This window comes from Argiope bruennichi, chromosome 10 (assembly GCF_947563725.1).
Source record: "Argiope bruennichi chromosome 10, qqArgBrue1.1, whole genome shotgun sequence".
Taxonomy (NCBI): Eukaryota; Metazoa; Arthropoda; class Arachnida; order Araneae; family Araneidae; genus Argiope; species Argiope bruennichi.
In genome coordinates this window covers 5,816,750-5,830,222 of record NC_079160.1, presented here as the reverse complement: position 1 = coordinate 5,830,222, position 13,473 = coordinate 5,816,750, and the positions used below count along the sequence as shown (strand labels likewise).

The 13,473-nt window shown below is 29.9% G+C and overlaps 1 protein-coding gene across 2 annotated transcripts in view; it reads right to left on the bottom strand.

Moving 5' to 3' along the window:
- LOC129987929 (atos homolog protein A-like) overlaps positions 1-13,473 on the bottom strand; it is a 98,364-nt gene that overhangs the window by 5,948 nt on the left and 78,943 nt on the right. For both annotated transcript variants that reach the window (XM_056095933.1, XM_056095934.1), the window contains exons 6-9: positions 11,983-12,096; positions 9,109-9,179; positions 8,609-8,723; positions 4,729-4,890 (exon numbers count right to left, since the gene is read on the bottom strand). In XM_056095933.1, coding sequence (XP_055951908.1) covers positions 4,729-4,890; positions 8,609-8,723; positions 9,109-9,179; positions 11,983-12,096 — 462 coding nt within the window. The remainder of the gene's footprint in view (positions 1-4,728; positions 4,891-8,608; positions 8,724-9,108; positions 9,180-11,982; positions 12,097-13,473) is intronic.

The window sequence follows — 13,473 nt, the reverse complement described above, 5'->3', positions numbered from 1 at the left end:
AGTTATTACTACCAGTTTTAAAAGAATATATAGCAGTATTACATGGTTAATAATATTAATTTCATATTAAGATTATTATCATAATTTCTCAGAACATTTTGTAAGCACAGCTTTTAATTTATCTTAACAAGGAAGATAAAAGAAACCTCTTTCAAAGAATTTAACTGAACAAAATACATAATGAACATTCCATTATATCCTTTTTTTGAATTTTAAACTTTTGATATTTAAAAAAAATTACATGTTAATTTTATAGACAACATAGTAAATTCATTTCGAAAAGAAATTAAAACACTTGAGTCACAGTCAATTTGTATTCGATTCTCCAAATTCAAGTATCAATATAGAAAATTTTGAACTACAGATTAATGAAAATCAGACAGGAAAATAGAGACTTAAAAAAAAATGAAAGCACATTTGGAATACATAAATTTTAGTTACATACTACAGTACTTATATTCAATTTGTTTCAATAAAAATAATGTGTCATATCAGTTAACAGGTAAGAAAATGCAATTTCGCAACTGAATTAACATAAGGTAGGAATATCTTATTTATCACTTATCAAATATATTAAAAGGGTGTTTTTTGCATCTATTCTATACACATTAATAGGTTTGCAAAGTAATAATTAAACTAATAAACAGAATAGTAATGTTCATTTATATTAAGTAACATGAATCAAAAGTACATTTCATTGGTTCCAAGCCTTTATTTCAAATATGAAAAGAAATACTACTATGATCAGAAAGTATCTACAGTAATGATATGAAACAAAAAGGTATCAATTTATTGCACCTCCTTCAAAGTAATCTCTGACTGCTATGCACATCTGCCAACATTAACAACAACATGCAATATGCCTTAAAGTCATCCCTTCAGAATTTGTAGCAAACTTGCTCTTATCAAATTAATGGATTTAAAATGGTAACTACAAAGAGACCATTTTACTCGTGAAAAAAAAAAGTCTCACAATGGCATATTAAATGAAATACAGATTTTGTGGAGCCACATTTGGGAATTTCTTTCTTTCTTTTTTTTTTTTTTTAAACAAAAAATTCATGAATAAAAGCATTTTGGAAAGATGCACTATCATGGTGCAAAGACCATAAATTATTCCTCCACAGTATTTGTTATTTTTGTTTAATACTGCTTCAAACTCTTATATAACGATAACTAAACATTAATTCTTTGATCTGATGGACATTTGGATGAAATGACAGGTCTTCCTCATCTATAACATTCTCTAAACATTTTATTCTTTCAAACACTTTTGTTTCTGATTGGCAGTTGTCTTTAAAAGCTTTTTGAAACAATTTATTGCTTTGCACAAATAAATTTTAATGCAAGTTCTTTAATCACATCACCATTTCGGAAAATTGTCCAAGTCGAAATTTATCTCTTATTAAAAATAAACTTATTTTCAAACATTAAAATAAAATAAAATCCTGGCTTTTGTTTAGATGTTTAAACGACGATCAGAAGAAAAATGTTTAATAAAAGTTTGAAGACCATATCTATTTTAGATGTATTTTAAGTAAAGCATTTCATATCCAGGATGTTCCCAGAAGGCATGCAGCGCCTAATATTTACCGATTCGGATAGAACACGTTAAGACGAGTATTTTGATGTATAACATGTGGGTTTCCCGCATATAGTGTCACAGTCTAATTACACGAAGAACTTTAATTACGAATCCGACAGTTTGTATTCCAAATTACAATGCATACGATGATTGCACAACATGGAAGTTTCCCTAGGTGACTATGCAAATTCGGGGCAACCAATGAGAGGAAAACCGCGTTTACAAGTGAATATGCAAATTCCCGACGCGGCATATATAAACATAGAGAAAAGGTTTGATGAGAACGAATAGCGTGTTATTCACAGAAATTACAGTGCACTGTACGTAATTGTTGTAGTTTTGAAATGAAGAAATATTCGATTGAGCTGGTATTTCCACGGTGCTGACTTATCCTGAATTGCAATCACCAGCGACTGTGATGGAAAATTCGGCAATCACTACAACGTAATGGCACGACGATCAGAAGAACGTACGAAAGATATACGGAGACCGGCACTGTGTTGGATAATGTGCTAGTTATGAGGAAAAAAGAGGTGTGTGCTAGAAAGGAAGCTAATGTTTATAAAGTGAAAGAAGTGTGCAAAACAAGTCCATCAACGTAGGTACGAGAGATGCCACGACAACTCGACAAATCCAAAAGTACGGTGCGTGCATCAGATAATGAAATGGGATGTGGCTCTTTTCCCTAACAAAATTCAAATCAATCAACCATTGACCGATTTGAATGGTTTAAAGAGGACTGATTTTGAAAACACGATGATTAATAAGGTTAAATGTGGCGAAATTGATTTTAATCAAATCTAGTTTAGGGACGGGAAGCACTTCCACCTCCAAGGAAATGTTAACAAATAGAACTGAAGGTTCTGAGCCCCTGAAAATCCTCATAATGCAATAGTTCGGCTACCGCGCCCCCTTAGGCTCATAGTTTGGTGAACGGTATCTGCCGAAGGCATCAATAAGTCAATTTATTTATTCTGAAAAATGTCACCGGTTAAACTTATTCCGAAGTGCTGCATGACGGTGTAGTCCCATTCTTGCATGACATAGAAAAGATAAGCGATTATTGATTTATGAAAGATGGTGCTAAACCTCACCGCACTCAGTGATATTTCTATCTTTTAGCAGAAAATTTTCACGATAAATGATCCTGTTGATTCCAATACGAAAACAGGCAATGGTATAGAGTGGCCACCTAACTCCCGGATATTAACCCGTGCGACTTTTTTACATGGGAACGTCTGAAAGACGCAGTGCATCTCACACAGTCTACAACATTATACAACTTGAGAGAAGCAATTGAAACCAGGGCCAAGGAAATTGGAACAGGTGTTTTGAAGAAAACATTTGCGAACTTCGATTCCAGATTTCGCTATGTCATTTGTTCAAACAGCTGACATTTTGAAAGTTTGTTGTATTGAAAGTTTTCAATAAACATTGATTTCCTTCTGGTTTCGCCTTTTTTTTTTTTTTTGAAGTTTACCTAATACAAGCTTCACACCTTCATTAGATTATGACGCTATATTCGGGACCCCCACATGTTATGCATCAAAATACTCGTCTTAACGTGTTCTGTCCGAATCGGTAAATATTAGACACTGCATACCTTGTGGGATAGTCTGCACTTCTAGATCATAGTAGTATTAGATTATTTGGAATGCACATGGTAATAAAATAATTTAGTAAAAAAAAAAAATAGAAAGTAAAAATTATTGCACATCTAAAAGCTAATAACCATATGATTTTTTTATTTATATAATTACTTACTGCAATTTTTATACTAACCCTTTGTTTTTAGAGATAAGGATATTGCAAAATACACTGCATAAAATATCTGTTGCATTTAAACACTAGTGAGTTGCTAATCGATTCGTTGAATAAAGACAATATATGATAAGATGTCCTTCATTCTCAGATGTTTGATATGTTTGATATCAGAGGATCAAAATGAAAATGTGTAACAAAGACCTCAATTTCCAAGCTCTTTAACAAGCAACTTCCAAGAAAAGGAAGGCAACATATGCAAAGAACACTTAAATATTTTAGCAATTTTCACAAGTAATAAATCACCATGAAAAATTGTATTTCTCTGCAAGTTTGATTTTGAATCTAATGTAGATAAAATTTGAATCATTTTCATATTTTGAATTGTATAGTTATTGCAATTTCAGTGAATGAATGTATTTAGTTTTGAAGTTTTATATCACTTAGAAACTAATTAAAAGGTTTGCTTTCTAAATAATGAATTTCAAATTATTAAATAATTTATAAATCAAATTATAGCATTTTTTATAAATTTATTAAACCAATTAAGATGGTTTTAATAAATACACATGTGAGTGATTAAATACCCTTGCTATGCATCTGCAAATTGAATGTTGCTATTCCCGCCAGAAAAATGTATTCTAATCTTTCGCACAATTACAGAAGCCTCGCGTATGCTCCTTAGCTACAATTCGGGATCTTATGGAAAAAGAACAGCCGTCTCAACTCGAAACTGAACTGATCTATACAGAAAAAAAGAGGGAGAGAGAAGAAAAAGTGCGAATTTTTGCATTTCACAATCGTGAATAGTATTGTTCCGTTTTTGGAAGCGTCGACCATGATTTTTTTATTCTTGCCATCTTTAGAGATCAGCACTTTTTAGATGAGGGGGGGGGGGAAGAAAAGAAAGAAAGAAAGAAACATAAAATGCCCTGTCTTTTCCCGGTATTTAAATTTCTCTGCATTTTTTTAGCTCTTTTTTAAAACAATTTCCTGTGTTTTTCCGATGGCATGGCAATCCTGATATAATAATTTTAACGCCACAATACAATTTTCCCAATTCATATTCATATAAACAATATCCAAGCATACAGTTAAATCAAGAATTTTGAATTTCTTATGATGTGTCTGATTATACGTAAGTTAAATGTAACTCGTTACCTACAATTCATTGATTGGATTGTTTATTTATTAATATTGGTTTAGATTAAGTAAAAAAAAAACTTTAGAAAGCAGAATGAAACAGAAAAGCCATTAATACTGATTTTAATAACTGATTGATAACTGGCTTAATTTAACTATCTGAAGGTCTATCATATCAAATGGCATTAAATAATAAAAACTGAACATTAACACAGAGTAGTTTAAATTTGTATACAAACCATATATGGTGAAGCAACCTTGTCCATGTCATGTAAAGTATAAAAAAATACAGTCACTGGCAATTTGACGTGGTTCGGGCAAAATGAACCACTTGCTCCAATTTCTGCAGTGAATCCTTCCACAGTGCTCACTGGCTCCAAGCGACCATTCAAAACAGATTCCTATCAATAAACAGCGCTTTGTTAAGAAATACACATCAACAGAAACTTAAATATTAAGGATATGAAGGGTAAAATTCCACATCTGAATAAGAGTATTTAACGTAAATTGAGGGATAATAAAAGCGAGAGGGGAAAAAAAATATTTTGATTCAGTCAGATGAATTATAGCATTTAATATCAAATAAATAAACCAAGTATACAAAGATAATGGAACTATTCATTGTCTCTTTCAATCAATCCTGTATTCTTGAAAAAGATTATTTTATTTAAATAAATTAAATTTATTTAAAATAATAATAATCTTTTCAAATTTCTGAAATAAGCACTTATATATGATATCTCATGATTCCTAACTAATATGATAAAAGAATATATTTATCTGCTATCTATTGTCATAAAGGATCTGTAAAATAATTCCAGCTTATTTATTAATTCTTTCTAGTTCTAAAAATGGATCGAAAAGGGGAGAAAGGAGTTCCACACACTACTTTTATATTATTGCTGGTAGAAGAAATAATCACATGTGCAGCTAAAATGTGCCTCTAAAAGAAAATAACTAAAATTGGATATTACAGTTTGCATTTCGAATTAAAAGTAACAAGTAAAAAAATTTCTACATAAAATTTTAAAAATATTAATTCCAACTTTCATTTCTTTAAAAAAAGACGATGTTAAAAGATAATAAGAAAGATATCTGCCAAAGTTTTGATCAAAAAGTAAAATGTAAAGCTCGCATCAAAAAAAAAAAAAAGTAATCTTCTTTCAATATTCGTAATATGCACAATGTAATGTTATACAAAAAGATTAAACGAAATTGTAATATGAAGTATATAACACGAAACTTAGAATGCTGTCATTTAAACTTATATACAACTTTTGCTTGAAAAAGATGCAAGCACTAAAATTAACAATTATGAATTCATACAATTAAGTAAATACAAAATCATTTATAAAAACATGAATGAAAACAAAAAAAAATTTCGTTCACCACTACCAATTATAAATAGGATGGTCATTCTTTGGTCATTTCTTTCTTTGAAATGCATTTAAAATAAATCTGCTATTACTATCTCAACTTATTAATCTGCTTATAGCTGGGGAGGCAGAACTTTTTAAGAACAGTTTTTAAAATAAAACATAGATAACCAGATTTTTTTTTCTTCGATTCTTTTAAGTCAATTATCTTTTAAACTTTCACTGTTTGAAACATTTTCATTGTGTTTTCTTCAGTTTGTTAGCACTTTTAGATAATTTACTGAACATTTTTTAAGAAATGCTGCCATTCTTTTTACCGCATTTTGCTCTGTTTATTAACTATGCTTCCCAGAAACAAAATAAAGGGTGGTTATAATTAATGTTCTAATTTGAAATCATTATAAACGGTAAACTACTGGAACAAATGTTATAAAAATTGGAAATAGTTTAGAGGAGGTCTAGAATATTTGTTTGCCAAAAGGAAAAATAAAAGCCTTACCGTTAGGGGAAATAGCGCTGTATGCGATATTGTTAAATAAAATACGGCATGAAAACGTGTTTAATCGCTTCTGAAACGTGTTACAAAGCATGTTCAAAGTGGCGTCCCCCATTTTCTGAAAGCAAGTTAAATCGCATTACTCCATTCTCAACGACAGGCTCTTGACATATCAGGAGGAATGTTACGCGCATGTCGGTGTATCGCATCGTTCAATTCCACCAAATTGTTTAGATTATCACCATAAACAATGCTTTTGTGATAACCTCATTGCCAGAAGAAATTGGCCACCTGGATGGCCATTCTTGCTTATCCTAGTCTGCTGACCGGGATGGCCAGGAAGTGGGGACGTTTCGGCCATTCGTTAAATATTGTTTAAGTAACTGTGTGATGCATGTGCCAATGTGCGATGGAGCTCCGTCCTTCATAAAAATCGTAGTGTCTAAAATCCCACGCTGTTGAAGTTCACTTAACATGAAACGTCTTAATATTGACTCAAAGCGAGCTGCAGTCACACTGCATAAACATTCTGATAAAGCGAAACTGAAGAAATCGTGCTCTCATACATTAGGCGTGTTCTTGTTAAAATAATTCAATCCAAAGTAAGACGACATAAAAATTTAATATTTACATTTAAAATATTTAAATATAACGATCGTAGATTAAAGAGGCAACAATAATGCGTATATCAAATCTTTCGAACACAAGTCAATCAACAAAGTAGAGTTGAGATTTCACACAACTTCTAAGTTCAATAATGAAATGTTTTAAATTGCGCACGAGTTTATTTTTGCTTCTTCGTAGCACCACTATCATCACAATGTAACAGGTCCAACTGTCGACTTCTCTTCATAGAAAAATGGACCAATTATGAAATTAGCTGCCATACCACACAAAACGGTGATTTTGGGAGAATGCAACTGAGTAGATAAAATGAGGGAATTGTTTGGCCCAAATCTTGTAATTATGGATACTGACATCGCCATTTAGATAAAAATGGGCCTCATCTATCCATTAAACGTTCCATGGCCAATGTTCGTGTATTTCCATCCGTGCAAGGAATTCCAAAGCGAAAGATTCTTTTGTAGCAGAATCGTTACGTTGAAGTTCTTGAATAGGTTTGATTTTGAATGGATAGAACTGCAGCAATTTATGGATAATTTTGTACATCGTACTTCATGGCACGTCCATTCGACGTGCAAAGTACTGTGTGTGCTTTCCATTGCTGCTTCCTCCAATGTTAATGCAACAGCCTCAGCAGGTGTCCTTCTCCCAAGGGCAACAGATAATAAACCCATGGCTTCAAACTTTGCCATCATTTTCCCTCAAACCCTGCAGTGTCATCGGCCCTCTGCATATTCCTGTTACTGAACTGTACCTTTGCAAAGCACACCGTTCATTGCTATCCCATTCGTAATAACATTTAATGGGAAAAGCACGGTCTTGGATAGTTAGATTCACTGCCGGTTCATAACAATGAGAACTCTGTCAAACAGGCTCACTTTTATCTGGAAAATCAAATGATGTATAAAGCGCGCGCATCTGCATAAGTCATTTGCTTCTTCCTGCAGTAAGCCAATTACAACCTATTACGGTTAATGCATAATTCCACAAAGAGTTCCGTTTCAGAAACGATTAAAGACTTTTTAAACCAATTTCTTCACGTCTTATTTTGTTTAACAATTTTGCACCCAGCGGCATTTCCTCCTGGTGATTTTTTTTTTTTTTTCTTGCAGAAAAGAAATTCTCATGGCCTTCTCTAAACTATTTCCAAGTTTGATAATATTTGGTCCAGTAGTTTTCTTTTTATGACCATTTCAAAATGGAACTTTAATCATACTCATCCTGTATAAATTGATTAGAATGGAAATAGTAGGTATTTGCAACTTGCATTCCCCCCCCCCATTCTAAAATCTGCCTTTATCTTATTTTGTAAAATCGAAATTTGTCGTCTACGTAAAGAAATATTTTCCAAATTTGTACAAACATGTTAAGTCTACAATACTCAATTTGACAATTTTATGAAAGTAAGGACTCAAGTAAATTTTCAGTAATTTTACCTCAATGACATACTAAAGTAGTAGGAATGGCAAAATGTCAGAGACCTAAATTGAAGGTGTTTCGTAGTTGTCACTATCCTCCAGAACATCAAAATGAATTGCCATTCTACATATTTGCCACGGTCCTCGTATTGCCTAACACACCACAACGGATTTAGATGATTGATTGAAAATTATGAATACAAACCTCAAATGTTCCCAATAAGCTGCTACTGAATATAGATGCCGGAGCACTCGTACTCAGCTGATTATTTATCTCTTCTTCTTGGACATCTTGTTCAAGTTGCTTTTCAAATAATGCTCTGACAAAAAGATATTATAAATATTATATATATAAATATACATCCTGCATACTTAATTCATTAATCTTAAAAACATACACAAACAAAAAGCACAACAAGAAGAAATTCAAAGATGAAAAAAGTAAGAATATAAAATGCAAACATATTTTTTAAAGGAATTGAATAAAATGTACATTACAGCCAAAAACAAATCACAAAAAACATATCCGAGTGAATTTAACTGATAAATTAAAGCCTATATTAGAAATTAAGAGAAAAGTTTAAACAAAAGTTCCAAAACCAAAAGTTTTAAATTTACCTCAGAAAAGACTGTAGCAGGTTCAACTTTTTATTATTAAAAAGACTGTAGCAGGTTCAATTTTTTTTTTATTACGGAAAAAAATACCTTTTAATGGCAGACACAGATGTAAGTGTGCTGTCATAATCAAAACTCGTCCCATTTTTCCTTGTGGGGGCCTAAAGGAATATAAAAGTCCTTTAGTATGGATTTCTTTGCTGATTATAAAGAGCAATTTCAATATGTGAATAGTTGATTCATAAAGAGTTTAGCAATCTTTTCTTACATATAAATATTTAAAAACTATTTATCAATGGAACCCTGTGTTTAATTGACAAGAATGTATACCTCGACATTTTAAAGAAAAATTTGCCACCAAGTGTATGTAAAAACTCTCTTGGCAAGAACTAGCGATTTTATAAAGATAATTATCCGAAACAAATTGCGTTCCTGGCTCCTATATAATTGTCCTCATGTCATGGACACTCCACCCTAAAGCCCTAATATGAAACTCATAGAAAAGTCATGAAAATACCTTAAGAAAATAAGTCCAAGAGCAAGCCGTTTCCAGTAAAGATGACTTTAAGAGTATTGTTACAAGAAATGGGAAAATATTTAACCCAATTTGAGAAAAATTGGTGTAATCTATGCCTAAATGTTTTTTATAACCATTTTAAGACAAGAGCTTGCACACAAAATACTAATTCATCTGAAATATAAATTAACTTTTAAAATCTTCTTATCCGTCCGAGTATGGTTTGTGCATTATTTTTTATTTTTAGTTTTTTGCCATAATTTTTGTTTAAAATGAATTAATTCATAATATTTGTTATTTGTTTTTATAATTGCAATAAATATACTTTTAAAAACTCATTTAACTATGTTCCATATCATTTTTAGTTTAAAAATTTTGACTGTATTAGTATCTTTTCTTTGATGTCCGAGTTTGGCTTGGAGTACTGTATACATTCAATTTTTAGTGAAAAGAATTAAAAATTAGAAAATGACTTCTTCATTTTCTATTAACTAATTACTTTACAATTTTCATAAATTGAATCATTTTCAAGATGTCACTACATTAAATTCTAATGCCAGTACTTAACACAATCACTGATTTATTATTTTATATTATTTAACTATATTTTAGCTTAATCATAATTTTACAACTATATTCATTTGAACTTTGTTGAGCCAAATTTTCAAAAACTCCTTTTAATTATTATTAAGATTTTTTTAAAAAAATCTTTTTCTGCAAATCCTAACCAATTAAGCAGGCATAAATACAGTTTCATTTACATTGATACCAAAATCGAATCTATATAGTGAAATGGGTCTAATTCTTTGCTGCTTTTTAAATTATTATTTTGAAAAGAAAACTTACAAATCATTTTTAAATGAAATTTTCTTAAAGAAATATCCAAAGATCTGCTTTATTATCTGTTTCATTTTAGAGATACTTTTCCCCCAGCTAAAACATTGTTAAATTGTATCGATTCTCCCAAAAGAGTGAAAATTATGGTATTTGAGTACTTCAGAAATTTATTACATACCTTCAGGATTACCGAACCAATACAGGTTACATAGGTATTCACTAATTTTTAAAATGTAAGTTTAGTACTCAATTAAAATTGAAAATCACTACAAAAATGTTTCAACATTACATAGAAATTCTGATCAAAACAAAAATTTTACTCAATCTAATATATTTAGATATATGTTGAAAATACACCAACATTCATCTAATATCTAACATTAGGACACCTATATTTCAGTTGCTCTTAATGCATCCATTTTCAAAACTAGTGGATCTATTAGATCAATAAAATATGTACATTTTATAAAGTTACTAAAGCACCAAAAAGATGGCAAATGGTAGGGCTTCTCTACACAATGCTGAATACGGCCAGAATATACACAATGCTGAATAGTGTCAATCATTAAATATTCACAGGAATAGACAAAAATAAAATTTTATAGCATTTGGTTGTTTAGAATATTAGCAGCTATTTTTTTTATCACATAAAATTTGAACAACCATTACTTACAATGTTCACATGATATATATAATAATGGCAGGTATGCCAGCCAATTCAATCAAATACATATTACAGACTGTTGAAATTTATGTTACATTTATAATTACATTTTAATAAAAAAAACACAAAATTATTTTTTAAGATAATGGTAATTTAAATAATATACAAAATAAGGAATTTCTGGTATTTAATCTTTAAAATTTAGTGTAAAAAAAAAAAAAAAAAAAAAACAAGAATTTGATCCATAAAATCTCCATAAATATGAAGCGAAACATAACAGTACCTGATAAAGATTTAAGAAGCAAAACATCATAGGGAGAAAAATTTATAACAAACACTGATCCTGATTAATTATTCAATTGGCCAATTTTTTTATTAATGGCTTTCTTTACTGATACCTCATGCTATTCACTACTTTTAAAAAAGTGGGAAAAAGAACTTTTTCATAGACTTAATGAAATTAAAATGAGTGATTTGAAAATACTCTTCAGAAGTTATAAAAATAGTTCGATAAGTAGAAAATGCTTTTGACTTATTTTGGAAATAAAAGTAATATTTGGTTCATTGATATTTTGAAATTCTTTATACAAAATTGTAATTGTTTTATTTGAAGTAATAAAAAAATTTTATTAAAAAAAAGCAATAATTTCTTTGATGTAGACTTTTGTTTCAGCTGATTCACATTTGTCAAGCCACAAATAAGTTACAAACAATATTTAAAGAATAAAATACAAGCAAAAATATTATATAGGTTAGAGAGAAAATGCTATTTTTTAATAATAAGCTTTTTTTTTTTAGGAAGCTATAAAATGCTACTTTTTAATAATAAGCTTAAATAAGTTTTCTTACACAGGTTATATTAGTTTCAATATTTAGGTAAGAAAATATAAGTGCTGCATATAATGAATGGCTGTTTCATTAAAAAAGAAATATGCCACATTCTTACTGGACTGGAAGTTAATGGAAGACCACTTCTCTTATGAAAGACTAAACTGGTGGCACTGTCTAAAGAACGCCGAAATATTGCTTTCTTTTCTGCAGAGGGAATTTCTTGAATAGCCTGTAAGTTCATAAAATGAAATCCTTGACTAAAGGTTTTAAAAAAATTATTCACTTACAATAATTGAAGATAAAGTATGCATTTTAATAAAACCCGATAGGAAATAGATTTTTTTAAGACTTTAAATTAATCATAGTAAACAGATTTCTTTATTTGAAATACTAAATTTTTCTTGCATTCAATATATTAGAAATATAGTGAAACTTCAAAATAGTCTTGCTAACACAGTAAATATTACTTAAAAAAATTTCTATTTTAACCTATGGAGAAAAATTGATAACAAAAATTGATTTCCTAAAAAACTGTGCCTAAATTATAGCACAAAATCCTTAATTGATAAAATCTGACAAATGGAAGAAAATAATGGAAGAAGGAACCAGCTGATGCAGCAACATTTAAGACAAAAAGAACTGAGGTTTGGTGCTTTTTTCCCTCCTTTTCTCACACATAGCTGAAAGGAATTATGTTAATAATATGGTGTTAAATAATATTTGCTTACATTATAGAGAACAATTTCAAATATAATAACCTATTTTAAATATTTAATGATTCATGAAATATATTTTTAGGCTTTTTTTTTTTTTAATTTTCAGGTATTCTTCATTTTTATTTCCCCCCCCCATACTATTGTATAAACTATTTAAAAGCATATTAAATTTAGATAATATAAAACATATACTATATGTAACAAAGTACATAATAATATAAACTGATAGCTTTTGTGATGGAATACTATGCGAGGTTATACAAAAGCATTATCTTAATTGTTTCCATTTAATTTTTTCAATGCTAGAATTTCATCAATATGTGGTAATGCATCACAAGAAACTAGAATTTCATCCACATGCAGTAATGCAATACAAGATATGCATTATATCCTTATTGTAAGATGGTGCGATATTGCAAAATTTTCAAAAGAAATTCAGAAAAAGGATTTTCAGATATGAAAGAAAAAGAAGTTAAACAAAAAATTAATCAAGATATGATGTATAATGAATAGGATGATTTTGTAGCCAACAACAGACAGCGAAAGCAGTGATAGTGATGAAAAAATAAAGTTGTTTAACTTGCAACAAATTACATGAATTGGTGAATAAAGTACAGAAAGAGTTGCAAAATGTGAATAAAGTACAGAAAGTGTTGCAAAATGTGAATAAAGTACAGAAAGTGTTGTTGTATGCAAATTCTGAAATGAAACTGACACGAATGGGGGGGGGGAGAAAATCGCATTATGAAAGACATAAAAAAAAGTCTGCTTCTTACTATGAAACTTTACATTAGTCAAAAGAATTATACTAAAAGGATCAAATTTTTATAAGCCACCATAGTGTCTGAATATCAATTAGTAAAATGCTTCTTCTATGCACACAAAGTTTC